The sequence below is a fragment of the Trachypithecus francoisi genome, unplaced genomic scaffold (genome assembly GCF_009764315.1).
Source record: "Trachypithecus francoisi isolate TF-2019V2 unplaced genomic scaffold, Tfra_2.0 Lachesis_group7, whole genome shotgun sequence".
Lineage (NCBI taxonomy): Eukaryota > Metazoa > Chordata > Mammalia > Primates > Cercopithecidae > Trachypithecus > Trachypithecus francoisi.
The window spans coordinates 9,879,508-9,898,621 of NW_022681472.1; the positions used below are offsets into that span (position 1 = coordinate 9,879,508).

Below are 19,114 nucleotides of genomic sequence, written 5' to 3' on the forward strand. Positions count from 1 at the left end.
GCAGAGTGGTGAGTTTGTGTCAGGTGAGCTGCACTGATGCTTACAATGCAAAGGCGAAGCACATGCACATACACACGTGTAGTTAATATCCCTGATCTACCCACAAGTGCATAATGAAGTAGGTTTTATCACCATTTCACAGAAGATGAAGCCAAGCTTAAGAGACAAACTGTCATGCTTGTAGTCTTTACACTGGTAAGTGGACTAATTGAGATAAAAATGGGTAACATTGTTACTGTGACTAGACTGGTTAGGAGTACAATGTCATCTAATGCTCAGTCACCCTCTAGGATGGGGTGTCCTAGGAGGAACATCAGTAAGTAGGTTTCCTATCCTCAACATTCACAAGGTATACAAGCCTTTCCCTTCTGGGGCTCGTAGGAGTGTTCAGAACCATGAAATAATGTGTTACTATATAATACATGCTTTGGTATTTGTGTTTGAGTTTCTGGAGGCACAGGTAAGTGTCACTCCAAAGTTGAAAATGGGTCAACATTGGAAATTTGTATCTTCCCTGGGTAGGAACCAAAGGGACCTTTCAGTGGTTGCTCACTTTCTATTTAGCTGCCTCATACTCTAGCTGAATGGTGATTTCTTGGTTCTTCACTTTCAGCATGTGTGCCTCTCTCTGACTCTTCCATTTTTTTTTCTCAGTGTGCTGGTTATTTTATTCTTCCCATTGAGTGAACTTCCTCTGTAAGTTTTTAGCAGAATTTTTTTGTCCTACACTTAATATTCATGCTTTTTCTTTTTCTTCCTATTTGTGCTATGGGTGACTCAGCTCTGATGGGGCTGAGGGACTGGAAGAAGTCCTTGGCATTCAATTGAAAGAATCTGGTGATCACAGGAAGTTGGGTGGAGATGTACAGATTAAAACACAGAAGTATTATCCTACCACAAAGAAACTATTGGCATGCTTATTCTTCAGATGCTGAAGCTGAGTGTGAGCCTGGTTAAGTAGCTCACCCAGAGTCCCCAGGTGGCCTTAGAGCTGAGGCTTCATCCAGGTTTGCCCACTTCCTAAGGCCCCGTTGTGGAGGACTGAGAATAACAGGATGGAGAAACTGGCTTGCCCCCATGAGGAGACCAGAGTCAGGGTACATGAGGTAGAGGTGACTCTAAACACAAAACCAAGGTTTTCTTTAGAAATTTCCCAAGAACCAGCCTTGTTGACAGTATGTCAGGTGAGTGAGTGGCTCTGAAATAGGTGGGAGAACACTCTGTGCCATGCCAGCCTACTTTGTGCTGCTTTGCATCAATGTTGGGAGCCCCTTCTGTTTTCCCTTCCTGAAGGGCTTCTCATGATGAAATGCCAGGTTCAGGACTTCCATGTATGCTGGAAGGCAATCATGCTGAGCTGAGCTGAGGCAGGCAATCATGCAATGGAGTTTCAAACCCAAGTATCACTTCTTCTTAGAGATATTTCACAATTTGTAAAAAACCAGAGACATTTGTTCTGTTTGCTTTGGGGAAGAGATAGCCAAAATGGAGAACCCAGTGAAACTGATTGATAAAGGTGAAAGAGCATAAATGAGTTTGTTACACAGAATTTGATATACAGAATATTAAAATAAGAAATATTGGACGTAAGGCAGAGATTCTCTAGGCCTTTTGGAGATAAGCACACCATAGCTACGTTACATGAGGCTTGTCCAGAGGGTTAAGGTCACTCCTCTGAGGCCTCTGAAGGCAACACATGTGTGTAAAGTAGTAGCTAAATGCAAAAGACATTGGTAAGAGGAGCTGTGTAAAGGAGCAAACCAGAAATAATAGGTCCGTATATGCTGGGGTGATATTCAAAATACTGTATTTAACAAACAGTTTGGTACATTGAAACCCCTAGAGTGCAACCTTCAGAATGAGCAAGGAGCAAGGAGTCTTGAGGGCCCAAGATGTGGATGAGGCATTGACTGGCCATGCCCTTCAGGGCGCTGTCCCGACCCGCAGGACAGTCGAACGGACCCTGGAAGGGGGAGTGGGAATGGAGGAGACAAGAAAACACGAGAAATGGAGACAAGACAAATAGCCTGATCAAGTCTCGTTTAATGGTGGCGGTGCAATGCCTTATATAGGCTGGCAGAGGAAGAGGTTGGGCCAGGGCGGTGACGGGGGCCCGGGTTTTCTCAAATTCCAATCGCGCATGCGCTGTGGGTTTGTAATTGCCCCGGGCGCGGGATCGGGCCTGCGCGGTAGGCTGCATATCTTCCTGGGCGCGAAAATGTTTGCGCGTGCACGGGAAAGGTTGGCGCGCGCGGGAACAGTTTCGGCCTGCGCAGGAAAAGTTTTAGGCGCACGGGGGAAAAGCTTTAGGCGCGCGCGGGAACAGTTTATAATGAAGAACCCGGAAATATGCCATCTTGTCTCCGCTTTGCGGAGATCAAGCAACAGAGGTCGGCTAACTCCGGGCCTCATGGCTCCGGACAGGGCGCCTTGTTTTTGTGCTGGGATCCAGGCCCTGACACTTAACCCTGGCAGTGGGCTGTGACCTCTAGGGGTTCTCCCATTCTAGGGCAACCAGAACATGAGGGAGACACAAAGGGGCTCAGACGATGGCTTTTCATCATCCAATATGAAAATATTGATGCAGGATATTTTCTTGATCCCTTTGCAGATCTTGCAACAGGGGAGCCCATTTACTTAGCCCACCCCGCTCAACCCCTTATAGGAGGCAGCATGTGAGCAAACATGTGTGGGCACTGGAGCAAGTGAGTGCAAAAACTGGCTGGCTGCTTTAGCACCAGCAAGAGCAAACTCTTTCAGGCCCCATGGCAGCATCCAGGTGGGAGTGCCTGCAACCCCAAGGACCCACAAGGGTTGTGCTACAATGCTCTGTTAGTTCCACTGTCTGCAGACAGCAGTGTGTTATTAGTTCTGTGGGCCCTTTGTCTCATTGCATGGGGCAGCTGCCCTCCACGAGTGAGGGCAAAGGTTTAGTGTGACAGCCTTTTTGGGTACTCGCACTTGGTGCATCCTGAGTTTTTGTCCACTACCCAAGAAGAATGAGGTCACATGGACAAATTGAAGGATGGGGAATGTGGATAATTTTATTGAGCAATGAAAGTGGCTGTCAGCGGAGAGGGGAGCTAGAAGAAAGATGGAAAGGGCAGATCACTCTACCCTGAAGTTAAGCCAACTCTCTGCCTCATCCAGTCACTATCTCTGGAGTCAAGTCGCCTCTCCCTGATGTCCAGCTCCTTGTCCTCTCTACTGACTGAGTCTGGGTCTTTATAGGCACAGGATGGGGAGGCGGGGCAGATCATAGGTAGTTTTGGAAAAGGCAACATTAGACTAGTAAAAAGAACTAATTCAGAAAGAACTAATCAGGAAAGAGCCGACACACAAGGATGGAAGTTTTCACTTTGGACTGTGGATTTCAGGGTTTTCACCTCGAAGGAGGAGTTTTGCCAGGGGCATGCTCCTGTCTGCCTAGCATTTCAGGAGACCGACTCCTGTTGCTCTCAATATTTCAGTATTTAAAAAATGTGTCTGGCTCTATCAGTGTGTATCAGTTCAGCATCAATCCTCAGAATAAGGTGAGGTGACTGTAATCTTTGAGGATTACAGAGGAAATACTGTTACTATGTTTATTTTTAATAGACTTTTGTAAAAATCTTTAGCTTAAGGTTAAGGTTTTGAAGGTCTTCCTGGCCTATATCATACTATACATCAGTAACTTTTGCCCTTCTGCTTCCTAAACTCAGAGGCTCAGAGGCTCAAACATTCTCTAGAGGTTTCTAGCTTCCTGTTATTTCTGTTAAAAATTCCAATCCTGTTCTTGGGAAAGTTATTGCATTGGAAAGTTATTGCTAAAAGATTTGAAATTTTACACAGGGTGTCCATAAAGCCAGAAGCTCTTGAATACTCTGTAAATCATAGGAAAGTGTGGCACTGCTTTGGCCAGTGGTGAATTCCCTGATATTATAACCAGATCAGCAAGACAAAGGGAGGAGGCTGACTGTATTTTTAGTGTCTACTGCATTCCAAGGCTGAGCGAGCTCTCTTAGGTTTGTAGTAATGCCTCTTAACCCTAAGCTCACACAGTAAACAATCAGGAAAGCAAACAGCTGTAGCAGGTCTTCACCTGAAACTGACCCATGTAAATGATCTTATGACTTCTTTTGTGTAGTTATTAAAAGATTTGCCAGGGTTGAAGAGTTTCTGTTCTAAATTTAATGCTTGTAAATGTAGGAGACAAAATGTGATTTTTTTTTCACCCATTGCAAGCTTCACAGCTGAGACCCCATAACAAAAAAACAGATTGATAAGAGAAAAGCGTACAAATTCACCTAAATAAGTTCTTTGTAGCTCAGGAGCCCTCAGAAATGATGATCCGAAGACCTAGGGAAAACTTTATATTTTTATAGACACTTATGCAGAAGTATGATTGGAGAACCAAAGGGTGTGATCTAATGGTAATGAACTATGGGGAACTTAGTAAGGCCTGTCTGTTCAGGTTTTTCTTGGAGTCACTGTGAGATTTTTCTTTCCTCCAGGTATAAAGTAAGACAGCTGTCACATGAAGGTCTTTAGGGGAAACAAGGAGAGGGAAGGTCAGAGAGGTGACCTTTCCAGGTTTTGTGTGTGGTTCCTGGGAGAAGAAGCAAGAGGAATTCTAGTTTCTGTGGCCTACATCAGGGGAGAGAGGGGAGAGGGAATTTCAGTTTCTATGGCCCACTTCAGGAGAGAGTGGGCTGGAGAGGGTCAGGGAGACCTTCCTGCTTCCACAGGTTTCTCATTTCCTTCAGCTTAAAATACTCACTGTGCCAAGGTGCCATATTTTAGGGTAGTGTTTCCTGCATTCCATTATAAGTATCAGGCCTGGTGCAGAGCCGTGGTGTCCTAGCTCTTCATTGGGATCTGGCCCTTGAGTGTGGCTTCTCACACATGCTGTCACTGAACATCAGGGTTCTCCTGTGAGTTGCCAGTTGTTTTGTGCATTAACAACATGTCATTAGGAGAGGCCTAAGGGAGCACTCTGAGGCTACCTCCTGATGGTGTCTGCCACTCAGACAACATTGACTTTTAACCTTTACTCTGGTACTTTTATAGAGAAGAGCCTCCACAGAAAACCCCTCATTTATGTTTTATTTCTGCTACTTTCATTGTAGTGTTTTCTTAGACTTAATGACTCATTGATTTCATGGTCTTACTTTAAAATTCTCCATCTGAAATTTTGGCAGTGAGTCATTTTACTCAAAATGCCTGTGCTTCCTTGTTCTTAAGAAATAGTATTGATACATAACAATGAAGCATATTATTTTTCACTTTCATTATATCTGACTAGGAATCACTAGACTGGAATGACATTACCCTTGAAAACAGAATGAAAACAGTCCTCTTAATTACCCTAGTTTGTGTATGTTTAGAGGCTATGGTAAGGCATGCTTATAATTTCCAAAGGGATTTAAGATGGTAAATGGTAATGCATGGTCATATTGCTATACCTTAAAAACCCAACAGTGCCTCAGTGCTGGTAGCTACTCAAGAAATGCTTTTTTTATGTACTAAATTGAATTGAATAAAAACATTAATGGTCCCAACATGTCTGCTGTTGTAAATTTGGAAACATTTTTATAGGCAAATACATTTAAATCAAGTGACATTGATCCTATAACAAATATTTCTATTTCTGTTACCATGAAGTTTTTATCCTGTATGAGTAAATCACTTTAATAGATTTGATGTAATCGAAATTCAGGTTAGCAACAAACAGCATGCAGTTCACTAGGGACATATGTAAGGGTGTTAATTTAAAGAAGAAAAATAAACTTCAGAATAACATGGGTGGAACTCACTAAGCATGAGTACAAAGGAAAAAAAGATGTAGGAATTGTAGGAAAAATAAGCTCAAATGTGATCACTGTATCCAAGATATGCACACAGACATACCCCTCACTGCCAGGATGCTTGTCTATGGGCAAGAGTTTAGTTTGCAGAAGCTAAGAAAGATTCTCTCATTGTGGATTTGTCTAATTTTTGCCTCTTCATTCAAAATACATTCTATGCATGCAAATAATTTAAAAATGAAAGGTAATTCATATTTATAAGAAGTAGAAATATAAAAAACACATGAAAGCATATAGATGGAGTTAGGTTTACATGGTGCTAGACCAGTGGGTTGAAAATTATAAAATTCAGTGAAAGTCTTAGTTTTATGTAAAAATTATAAATCATGTTTTACCTAATCAAAATATTTTAAAAACCTGATCTGAATAAAATTGTGTTTACTTTCATCATAGCTACATGCAAGATAAATCATTTTAATTTTCTAAAAAATGGTCTTACATTTCACTATTACTGAAACTGCCTTTGCAAAAATTATGTTAGTGGGAAAAATCTGACACAGGAAAATTATGGCAGTAAAAGAAATTTGACCTAACAGACTCCATCTTGCTTCTAACCTGCAAGCTGTCCTCCTCTGTGTCCTGGGTTCAGGTGATTCTCTGCCTCAGTTTCCTGAGTAGCTGGGATTACAGATGTCCACCACCACGCCCAGCTAATTTTTGTATTTTTAGTAGAGATGGGGATTCACCACATTGGCCAGGATGGTCTCAAACTGCTGATCTCAGGTGATCCACCCGCCTTGGCCTCCCAAAGTGTTGGGATTACAGGTATGAGCCATTGCACCCAGCCTGTAGTTTAACTTAGAAAGAAAGATAATAACAGTGCCTCTCTATAACAAACTCCTTCCTTCTTTAGGCAGCAGACAGACTTGGTAAAACTAACAAATTAGCCACAAGATTAAAAATTATGGCTCAGGGCCGGGCGCGGTGGCTCAAGCCTGTAATCCCAGCACTTTGGGAGGCCGAGACGGGCGGATCACGAGGTCAGGAGATCGAGACCATCCTGGCGAACACGGTGAAACCCCGTCTCTACTAAAAATACAAAAACTAGCCGGGCGAGGTGGCGGGCGCCTGTAGTCCCAGCTACTCGGGAGGCTGAGGCAGGAGAATGGCGTAAACCCGGGAGGCGGAGCTTGCAGTGAGCTGAGATCCGGCCACTGCACTCCAGTCCGGGCGACAGAGCGAGACTCCGCCTCAAAAAAAAAAAAAAAAAAAAATTATGGCTCAGGAGTCATGCAGCCAGGCTTCTGACCTTTCCAGTTGCTCCTATGGATAACGTCACTATTGTAAAATCTAAGATTGGAGTTTGGGGTATTTTTTAGACCCTGCATTGTGATGGACCAGCTGGTGCCACCCAGACTAGTAAATTGGTTCAACTAGTTATATGTCACCTACCCAGGAACTGAAGACAGCAACAGCTTCAACTCCCTATGATTTCATTCCTGACCCAACCAGTCAGCATTCCCCACTCTCTAGCCTTGTGTCTGCCAAACTGTCTTGAAAAACCCTGGCCTCCAAATTTTGGGGGAGGTTAATCTGAGTAATAATAAAACTCCAGTCTCCCATTTAGCCTGCTCTGCATGTGTTGAACGCATTCTCTGTTGCAATTCCTCCATCTTCATAAACTAGCTCTATCTGGGCAGCTGGCAAGATGAACTTGTCAGTGGTTACATTGTTGTAGATCACAGTCTATGTATTTAATCTTTACAGCAGATACAGAGATTTGAAGAATATACAGTGGGCCTTAAGGACAGCAACAAAGATTTCTCTTATTAGGGGAAAATAGGCTTTAAGAAAGGAATAAATTGTTGAGTGATTCATCTTGGAAAAGAGGAGGCACAATAATACTCCAGTGTATAGAATGTATACTAGGATGCGGGCACCACAGTGGGGAGAGTTTTGTTTGCTTTGTTTATTTAAATATCCCAAACTGTACAGCAAGAACTGATATTTGATACGTGCTTAACAAATATTAAGTATAAGAAGTTAAAATATCACTTGGGTGATGGTAACTAGGAGTTGTTCTACTGCAAAGGAGCCAAATAGAGGGAAATGGGCATTAGATGTTATGGTAGCTTGCAGTGGTGTGAGCATGCATCAGATATTCTAACCTGGCTTTGTCTAGCTGCTGTTTGCTGCAGATGTGTAGGAAGGGCACACCTTTTGCATTCAGAACTCACGTTTTGTTTCCCATCTACATCCCTTTAATCAGTTTGTATTTGGGTTAGGGATGAAGCAGAGATTTTTAAATGAAAGCAGGAAAAAAGAAATAAAGGAAACTAAAGGTTTATTGTTTTGAAATGTAGTTATATCCAATTTTATTTTTATTATTTTCACTAATTATACTTAGTGGAGGTTAAAAATACCATTTCTTCAGGTGCCGTTAGAGGGGACAAATACGCATGCAACACTGATCTGGAGAACAATAGTTAATTGGTAATCCCTTCCAAGTTGTGGTTCAAGTGTTTCTGCGAAGGCTCAGGAGAGGCAGGTTGATTTGAGCAGAGTGGGTGAGTAAGAGAAGTTTCCTGGAATGGTGAATTTTAGAGGGAGAGAATAATTCCACTTCTCTTTATCAAAGAGAGGAGAGGATATTACATGAACAAATTATGAGATTAGAAATTAGTAAAAAGAAATTTAGAGTTAACAGATACTGAGTTTCTACTGAAAGGCAGAAACTGCTTGTCATTAGTGCTACAGTAGATATACTAAGACATGCTCCCTGCTCTCAGGAAACTTGTGATTTAAAAGGGGAAAAGAAGAACACAAATAGACAAATACACCATAGTGTGCAAAGTGCAATACCAGAAGTAAGTACCAAGTTCAGTGCTGGTTTGGAAAAAGATATGTCTGAGAAAGAATTTTCTGTTATGTGAGTCATGAGCAATTGCTTGAGATCTTTAATGTAAAATGACGTTGGTTTTTAATATGTTATCTGTTCTAAGTTTGGGGAGATAGTGGTTTGGGAATAATATTCAAGTTCATAAATCTGGCCTCACTGTAGAAGATGCGCTAGTTTATTGAGAGCCAGAAGTTTGGAAGAATAACTATGAGATTACTATAATGAAACACAGTTTGACTGAAAAGCCCATAATTTATCTAAAGTGCACTAGTACTTCTAGTGTGTTCCAGTGTGCTTAGTTCGACTGATGGATTTTTTTTTTTCTGTCAGAATATGCTTGTATATCTTGGTTTCTATCTAGTTGAAAGATTAGTCCTTTACAGGGCAATAGTAATGTTTTTTTTTAAATTATTTATTCTTTTTTTCTCCTTTCCCTCATCCGTGTTTGATATCTTGGCACAAAGACTTAAAAAATAAGTCATGGAAAAAGGCCACGGGACACAGACCGTTCTTTAGGTCCACACTAGTCTTTACTGAAGTGTGGCTGATTTAGTTTTTCCCTGAACTTGGGTATACCAATTGTGTTTAATTTCAAATATGACTGATATTATAATCAGAGCATTTTGGGCAACATAGGGCTTGAGGGTCTTGCATAACCTCTGGTCTTAACGATCCTAACTCAATGGGCAGCTTGTAGCAAATCCAGCTCTCTCCCAGATTACTAGTCCTCTCAATAACTGAGTCTGCCATGAAGGCATGGGAAAATTTCTAGATCCCCTGATGTCTCCATGTGAGCTGCGGAGAAACTAAGAAGCTGTGTCAGTGTTACTTTCTCAGACTCCTTCCTTGAACATTTCGAATCCACCTTCTGGATGTCGCCATTGTGCTCTAGTACTATGCTAAACACTGGGATGCTCTAAGTGGAGTGTGTAAGTTTCCTGGGATAACCCCTCAGCTGTTGAGATTCTCTCCCAAAATATATGGATGATTCTAATGCCCCTTATTTCTTTGTTACACCAAGAATCAACTCCAAGTGAGGTTGATGTAAAAAATCCATGTCTCTCTTCTAGCCATTTACCTCAGGCCCCTCCTCTCAGAACTGGATGCACCTCTCTTCTTGTGGGGTGGCAGTTTTCTCTATGTAATATATGGTATCTACCTTTTCAGTGGCTTCATCATTGAAACTCTCAGGTGTCCAGTCCTCCAGGTTCTAGGAATATTAAGTTCAATTTTGGAATTTCTTTTATCAACCATTTTCTCTCTCAGTAAAGCTTGCTTTTACAAATAAAAAGCACCTTTTTAAATCTTAATTTACTGCAGATTTGTTAAAACCCTTCCATTTGGAAACTCAAAGCTGAGCAAAGATTTTTTAGCTCTAGGCTGGATTCTACTTACACCAACACAATGAGTATTTTTGATTTAGTAGGTAAGAGAGCCTTGGAAGAATTAGCAATGAAAATATATTAGTTAAATAATTCAGTGGAGCAGTGGAGCAGAATGGAGAGCCTAGAAATAGACCCACACAAATACAGTGAAGTGATCTTTGACAAAGGAGCAAAGGTAACTCGAGGGAGAAATGGTAGACTTTTCAACAAATGGTGCTGGAACAATTGGATGTCCATATGCCTACAAATGAATCTAGACCCAGAGCTTAAACATGTCCATGAATGTTTATAGCAGCTTTTTTCATAATCACCCCAAACTGGAAACAACCAAGATGTCCTTCAGTAGGTGAAGTATGAATTTTGGTACATTTATACAATGGAATATTATTCATCAGTAAAAAGAAATAAGCCATGAAAAGACATTAAGGAAACTTAATTGCATATTGCTAAGTGTAAGAAGCCAGTATGATGAGGTTACATATTACCCCATTCCAATTGTAGGACATTCTGGAAAATGCAAAGCTATAGACACAGTAAAATGATCAGTGTTTGCTAGGAATTTGAGGGAAGTATGGAAAGGATAAATAGATGAAGCATAGGGAATCTTTAGGGCAGTACGATTATTCTGTATGCTATTGTAATAATGGATACAAGACATTATAGATTTGTTAAAACCCACAGAATTGTATAGCACAAAGAGTAAACCTTAATGTATGCAAATACATCATTTAGGAGGTTTGGGAATCTCAGGAAAGAAAACAGATGGTCTATGATAAGGCCTAAACTTCCTATACTGCAAACAAACTGAAGCTGCTCTTCTGCACTTACCTTCTCTATTGTTCAGCATCGTTTAGGTGCTTGTTCATCCATACACCATGCTGCCTATGGCCCCTCTGCCTTAGTTTATGGTGCCCCTCTATCTGAAATTTCCTACCCCTACCCCTAGCTCACCTTTCCCTACTTTTTATCTGTATACGTGGTTGTCTTCTCTACTCAACCATGTACAATGCAAGGCCAGAATCTTATTGAATTTAGAACAAGAACAGAAGATAGAAATGGCTTACTTTATATTTATAAAAGAGAGAGAGAAAGAGAGAGACTGCCTTGGTTCTTACTGACAAGAATTTCACATTTGAGTGGAGACTAGAATATCATTTGTATTACAAATAAAATAATAGTTACTAGTGGAAATTTTAATCCATCCTTATAAAACTCATTAGTTAGGACTGAAATCCTGTAAGGAAACTTTTAAAACAATGAAAGTTGAACAACGAAATATTTTCTAATATTAGATTATAACTGGCTTAAAGAAGGGAGAAGTGTTATAATAATCTGAGAGTGTGTAGATTACTGCTAGGCATTCAATTCTTGAATATTTACAGTCTTTGCATCATTTGTGTGCATGCTGTTTATGAAAATTCAATGTGGAAAATGCAGAGTAGCACAGAAAATTAGTTTAAATTTAAATGTAAATTGACCTATGGTAAGAATAGCCCTTTTCCCACCACTTTAGAGTATTTTCTAAAAGAAAAGTTCCACATTTTAGTATTCTACTTTCACCCATAGAGGTGAGCAACTCTAAAATGAAATACAGCATACACAACACTCTCCTTAGTTGAAGCTCTTATGCTATTCAGATCTTTTTGTCCAAAGGCATGTGTCCTTGCCTCAACCCATCATGTGGTCTCTGTTTCTGGATCTTGTGAAATAGGATGAAGCACACAGGGCAATTTATGTAAAAAGTCTCTAGATTTATCATAGTGATTTGAAACGAGACAAAATTATATTCTTGTAAAATGACTGGTTTTAAATTCTGTCTTTTAGGACTTGCTCACATTTATTGAATCATTTTGTATTGATTGTAGGGTACAGGAGATGTCTACTGTCATTTTAAAATTAAGAAGAACTTGGAGAATGCATCCATAAGCCTGGAATCTACGAAGAGCCCAGGATTGTTTGTTGGACTTCAGTCAGATGGGCAGGCAAAACCAATGATTTATACCAAGGATGAGAATGTTTGCTTCTATCCACAAGTCATCCAATGTATGTTTACTCTGACATACTTTGCTTTTTGGTTTGCTTTATGATGGTTTGTGTACAGTATCTGAAAATTTCATCACATTTTTACTAAGCAAATCTCTGCTGTTAGGCTTTTTTGTTTGTTGTCATTCCAGAAGCAATGGAAGGAAAACCTAATGAAGACGGTTGCCTCAAGTTTTCAGATAAATTAATATTAGGTATAGAGTTTTTGCTACATTGAACTTCTTTGTAACTTTGAAAGATGTATGTGTGCATTTGTGTGTCTGTGTACATGTGCGTGTTTGAATCTTTGTTTTTTAAGGATAGCTTCGTATACCCTGAGAGGAATGAGGCTGTTAGAAACATTCTCAGATTCATTGCTATTAATTTTTAATGGTTGCAGTATAAAAAGAGATGGAATAAAGATCAACACAAGTGGGATTTGGATTAAAAATAGGATTTGGAAAAAATCTCAAGACAGGACAGAAATGTGAATATTTTGAAACTGGTTTCTCTCATATCTAAGTTCATGTTCTCTAGCAAATCGAAATGAAGATATGAGGACATTATTTAAACATGTATTTGTGTTCAAACCTTAAAATGTGTTTCAACACAAAGGCTAATAAAGTAACTTTATTATATTTTTCAATTATCTTGAAGTTTAGTTTGCTATCTAATTTTTGCTTGATGTGGTTCCCTGAATTTTGGCTTACTCAATATCTGTGTCATTTTCTTGGTCTGACTTTTGTTTAGCTTCTGTTGGCTTATGAGAGTCCATGTTTACTGTATGTGTATATATAATATCCCACAGAAGATAGTTTAGAATAGGAATAAAATGATCCTAATGTAACATGATGGTATATTTGGCCGTGTTCTTCACTCTATCTGCATCAACTCCTTTTCAGCCTTTAGCTGCCTTTTTAAAAATTTTGTAAACTGTTGGGCTAGTATACCTGAGTTGACTGCCATCCATACCACCACTCCCTCCACCCTTCATTTTCCCACAGGCTGGCCCAGAGTGGCATTCTGCCTTGACACAATGCATATGCCATCTGCCTCTGGAGCTCTGAAGGGAAACAGGTGACTTCAAAGCCAGCAGAAGGATACAGGAGTAGAAAAAGAGCAGTGGGAAATAGCTAGCAGGGGTCAGCTGCCATGCTGGAAGAGCACAGGGAGAAAACAGAAATGACCAGGAAGCAGGTAGAGATGAAAAGGTGAAAAAGAAGAGATTCAAATAATAGAAAAAGAAATGAGAAGAAGAAACGTAATTTGTGGCAGGACATAAGAGAGAGATAATAAAAAGCCACGTTTGTCAACATTAGGGTATTAGTACTAAAAGAACCAATAGGAACAAAGCCATTCTTTACAGCGCCTACAATTCAGTTGTTACTAAAGCATAGATGGTTTGTTTTCTTCTCTATTTGCTAGAGGCAGCCTCCTGCTTTAACAAGGGCAAGAATGCAAGAGACATTGCTTTAGAAATTTTATTGAAGATTCATGAATCCTAGGAATTCTGAGGAAGGGTTTGAAAGCTTCAACATTTCTTCAAAATACAAAATAATACTTTCCGATTTCACAAGAAGAGCATTCCATTAGGATTTCTGAGTGTTAAAAACTCTATCTTAGGGGATTTTGTGAAGAGTGACAGAATGTTTATGTAAAAGTTTGTAGGGCCAGGCACGGTGGCTCACACCTATAATCCCAGCACTTTTTGAGAAGCCAAGACGGGTGGATCACTTAAGTCCAGGAGTTTGAGACCAGCCTGGCCAACATGGTGAAACCCTGTCTCTATTAAAAATACAAAAATTAGCTGGGCGTGGTGGTGCATGCCTGTAATCCCAGCTACTGGAAGGAGAATCACATGAACCTGGGAGGTGGAGTTTGCAGGGAGCTAAGAACGCTCCACTGCACTCTAGCTGAAAAAAAAAAAAAAAAAAAAAAAAAGGTTACAGTAATTCCCCAAGTCATTTTATTGTTTTAGAATATTTTCTCCTTCCCCTCCCCTCCCCTCCCTCCCCTTTCTTACTTTTTTTTTTTTTTTTTTTTTGATGGTCTCTCTCAGTTGCCCAGGCTGGAGTGCAGTGGCGATCTCAGCTCACTGCAAGCTCCGCCTCCCGGGTTCCCGCCATTCTCCTGCCTCAGCCTCCCGAGTAGCTGAGACTACAGGCGCCCGCCACCATGCCTGGCTAATTTTTTGTATTTTTGGTAGAGACTGGGTGTCACCATGTTAGCCAGGATGGTCTCGATCTTCTGACCTCGTGATCTGCCTGCCTTGGCCTCCCGATAGAATGTTTTCTAACTAGACTATCTACATATGATAGATTGAACCTACTATGCCTAAAAAGTTCACTCCCAAAAACATTTGGGAATTTTGAATTGTTTATATTCTAATACAGAGATAGAGCAGCCCCCCAAAACGTTAAGCTGAAACTTTTTTTTTCAGTGTAAACTTTTCCTCATAGTTGTCTAGAAAGCAGAGTTAAAGTTGTGAGGTACCCTGAGTGATAAGGGGACTTGGATAGGGTAAGAGATTGTGGTAGGAAGAGAATCATAAGGTTACTCTCAAGAGACTTCACCTGTTGCCCCCAGGCATGCAACCTGAATGAGTGCTCCTGGCTTCCTTGGAAGCTGCTGCACCTCAAGTAAATGTCTACAAGCTGCCTGGTCTGACATGGCACACAATCACGTGGAGGGCACAGCTCTGCTCAGCTGAGGACGAGGGCAGTCTCATTGACAGGTTCCACCCACCAAACAGCAAGAGGCTCAGAAGTATAGCAGGGTAGAGGGACAAGGGTAGGATTTCAGCACACAGGCTTTGAGAGCCAGACTGCAGGTCCTGGGAGGGCACCTTTTGCCAGTGGTATGCTCTCACAGCTCTTGGACCACCTGCCTCTGTTCTGTCAAATGAGGACCAAGAGTGCCTTCACTCAGTTGTGGTGTGAGAATTACATGAATTAACATATGTAAGATGATTAGAATAGTGTCTGGTACTCAGCAAGTGCTGTGCAAGTATTTGCTGTTATGATTATTAAAGAGAGGAAGAGCACTTCACGTCATATTTTCTTTTATCACTTAAATAGAGTCGATAGATTCCTGAAAGACAAGAGATTCCGTCTCATCACCTCTTTTAATCACTTTGCATATTTCATTTCTCTGTGATTGATTTTTTTCATCTAGAGTTTGGCAAGGATTTGGTTTAATTTACTGTGTATTGGGAATTTATAATAAGAGTCATTTATCCCACTACCATTTAGCTGTTCTTGCTAGCGTGTGCAGTAAAATCTCTTCATTCTCTATTTTCATGAATTTATATTCGCAGTATATATAGGAGAAAGTGTGAAAAGATCTGACCCCTTGGGCTTATGTGATTAGTTATTATACTGAGCCTATGGAGAAGATTCTCCATTGATTATCTGGATATTTGGACAGTTTGAAAGTTTTCTTCATTCTGTTCCTCTAGATAATAAACCTGCATTTATAATTCCATACAGTAAGACCACACTGCTAGGTATTGTTTTAAAGAACTGTAGATCAATATAACATGTAACTTTTCGCTAACTTCAGTGTACTATTACTTTTATAGAATACTTAGGAAAGAGTGAACCTATGTAAGTTTTTAGAAGTACTTTACCAGAGACTTGACTTTTGCACAGAAATTTGCCTCCTCTTGCTCTAATTCCAGCCCAGTTTTATGGTATGAGCCATTCTCTGTATATAGATCATGAGACTCTGGCTATTAGTAACCCCTCAAAAATGCAGGACTGAAGATATGGTTCAGATGTTACATTTTTATTACAATAAGAATTTCTTTCAGGTTCAAATCTTATGGAAGGAAGTTTGCCTTAAACTATGTTTGGAAATTTCATTTTTGCTTCATTCTAGTCTGCTAAGATCATTCAAGCATAAAAATCTAAATGAAATACTGTCATATATCCAATTCATAAAATTCTGACTATGTATATTACAGTCTTAGAAAAATATGACAAAATATGTTTCAGATGATAAAATAGACTATATGGATTTAAAATATATATGCACTAATGTGACACTATAATCATTGCTATTATGTAAGTTTTCACTTGTTTTACTTTTAAAATAGAAGGTATTCAATAAAACAAAAGACTTTTCCTAGTTGATTTTGTAGAGTTACTGCCTTTATTGTCTGGTAGATCTTGATATAGCCTAAATTTTGGATATAACGAGGTACTACCTGAAGTGAGTCATTAATCATCCAAATCCAGCTGTATAGGTAACATATACGTTTTGATAACGTCTCTACCTAGACAGCTCTGGTTCTTTCACTTTCACCCCAGGTTTTGTTTTACATTGCTAGTGATAGAGTTTTCACTTTTTTTTAAATTGTAAAAGTCAGACAAAGAGCTACTAAGGGTTGCTCCAGTTCAAAGTATTGTATTATTGGAGGGTCACTTTGGTACTTGGCTTTTGAACATCTTTCTGTAACCCACCTGGCCTAAAGACAAAGTGGGAAGCCTTCTCTACAGAGGGATAGGAAGGTGCTGGATGACATTTCCAGAAAATGTCTTCCACTTTCTGAATTCCCTACTACTGTGTCGTATAAAGAGATATTGGTGTACTTTTTGAGAAGCGGAGGTAGAATTAATGAGAAGCCAGTGTGGGGAGGATAGAGAGGTAAAATGCTCATTCTCGTTTCACAGTTCTGCATAGACTGGCCCTGTTGTGCAACCCTTTTTGGGCTTGTTTCTAATGGACTGGCACATTAATTGTTTTCTCCTCTGTGCTCCCTATGCATGTTGTGCTTGTGTCAGTTAAAGAGCTCATTAGTATCTATCAGAGGTCATGTTTATGTGTTCTCTCTCTGGGCTGTAACCCCATCAATGTCAGAAGCCATTTCTTATACATTGATTTATTCCTAGTACTATGCAGTGACTGGAAGATAGTTTATATTTTTGTAGATTCTGTATTTCTACATTACATTGGTAAATGAACTCTTAGTTATATATAAGAATCTTAATTTTTTCCCTCTGCAATTACTTATTTATTCTCTATGAACATATTTCTAATTATTTCTATCTTCTTTTTAATGTTTTAAAATTCCTTTATTATCAATTTTTAGTGTCTCAGCATTTTATTGTATATAAACCATATGGATGGAAAAACTATGTTTTATAAGGATTAGTATTTAAACGCTTATTATTGTCTGAAATGATATAACACCTGAAGGATATAAATAACAGTGTAATCATGGACAGTTCTTCAGCCACCAGTATTGTAGAGTCTGCACCATCACCCTGTGTGATAAGTGTTGCTAATTTCTACTAAGCATACCTTTGAGGTTGTTATGCTTTCTTACTTTGTGAGTCATCTTACATCGTTGACTGCAATTGTGGTGTTAAGAAGTAGTTGTTATTACTCTTTATCATATAGAATCAGAAATTTACATAATTTTTTGTTGCTGATGAGAACCTAAAGCCATTCATAGTGTGAATTACCACCATTTAAAAACAATATGCCTATGCCTGATCCTAGAAAATGAACACAAACAACTTGAATTTGAAATCCTAAATATAAATAGCACTTAGGAGCATATACTATAAAGCTGAAGTCATTATTTAACTTAGAGATACCTATTTCTAAACAAGACTCCAAAACAACTTGCTTCTAAGTAAAAGGTAGAAAAGTAGCTAATGTTTTTCATTGCTTATAGATATGTGTATATTTTATTGATTCACATATTTCAGTAAGGTCACATGAAATCCTGTTTGAATGACGTTTTAGTTTCCCCTTTTGAGGAAGGCAAAGTAAAAGATTGTTAAGGAAGTTCCCATTTAGAATCTATAAGAAAAACATTTTGAATAAGTTGTTTGATTCATATTGTGATGTTAAACTATCATTCGGATTTGCAAAGCAATGAGTAGGTTTTATAGGGATGCCATCTATGCACAGCCTGCTGGTAAGAATAAGAAGTCATTTTCTGTTAACTACGTAATTCTGAGTGAAGAGATTTGACTAGGCATTGAAATGGAAACAATGACAAAACTTAAACTTGCATAGCTGAACATATGGTGAGTATTCTGAGAAGCAGCAAGTGATTTTGAAAGGATGGCATCTTTTAAAATCTTAATTTCAGTTGGCAGAGAAAACCCAATGGGAATGTCTGCAACACCCAGCCAAGAAGAAGAAAAGATCCATGAGTCAAAAAAGCAGAAAAAAATAACCCCAGAATCTGAGGATAGGAGTCCCTTGCCTTCTTCAACTGCAAGTAAGCCACAGCTTTTGCTTTCCTACTTTTGGTTTGTTTGCCTGCATTATTTCTTCCTGTGGCCATCACAGGAACACTATTAAATTATTTTATAGCATATATTATGTTATACCACATGGACTGCTTGTAGGCTGTTATCTTGCTTTTTTATGCCTTAATTTTATATTATAAAGAATACATATATTTTTAAATGTGTTTCTTTGTCTTAAATTTAATGTTCATCCAGAACAATGTGTTGAAAAGAAGATAGTATTAAATTACAACATCAATTGAACTATTACCTACACAATATTTTATGAATATATTTTATGAAAAATGGTAAATTCTCACCAAAGTCTAAGCAATGACAAAAATAATCTCTATTTCTCTGGTATAGAAAGTGAAGCTTGAAAAAAAGTGCTCTCGGTCCCAGAGGCTTAATTTCCTAGTTTGTATATTAGTTTGATCATTTTTCTTGCTCTTAAATGTATTAACTTTTATCTGACGGGAAAGTGTAATGTATGATATCTGACAAATTCTGTGTATCAGAATCTAGTCATCTTTGGGTAAAATGAAATAGAGGACCGTCTCTGGGGGACCATTTTTTTAAAACCCATCTTGGGAGACAGATAAATTATAATGTTACCTTTAAAAAAGTGATTTTTAAAAATTAGTTATTGGGTATGCTAGCTTTTGTTTCAGATAGTAATATAATAGACATCTCTTGTTGACCATCCTAAGCTATTAGCACATGAACATAGGGAAGAGAAATTAGCCTTTTGATTTTTGCTGCAAAGGACTAGTC

The 19,114-nt window shown here is 39.1% G+C and overlaps 1 protein-coding gene across 1 annotated transcript in view; it reads left to right on the top strand.

Moving 5' to 3' along the window:
- Nucleotides 1-12,700, top strand: part of RP1 (RP1 axonemal microtubule associated) — a 152,279-nt gene extending 139,579 nt beyond the window's left edge. The window contains exon 16 of the mRNA XM_033202786.1: nt 11,936-12,700. Within this exon, the coding sequence (XP_033058677.1) occupies nt 11,936-12,157 (222 nt within the window). The 3' untranslated portion in view covers nt 12,158-12,700. The remainder of the gene's footprint in view (nt 1-11,935) is intronic.
- The last annotated feature ends 6,414 nt before the right edge of the window (nt 12,701-19,114 follow it).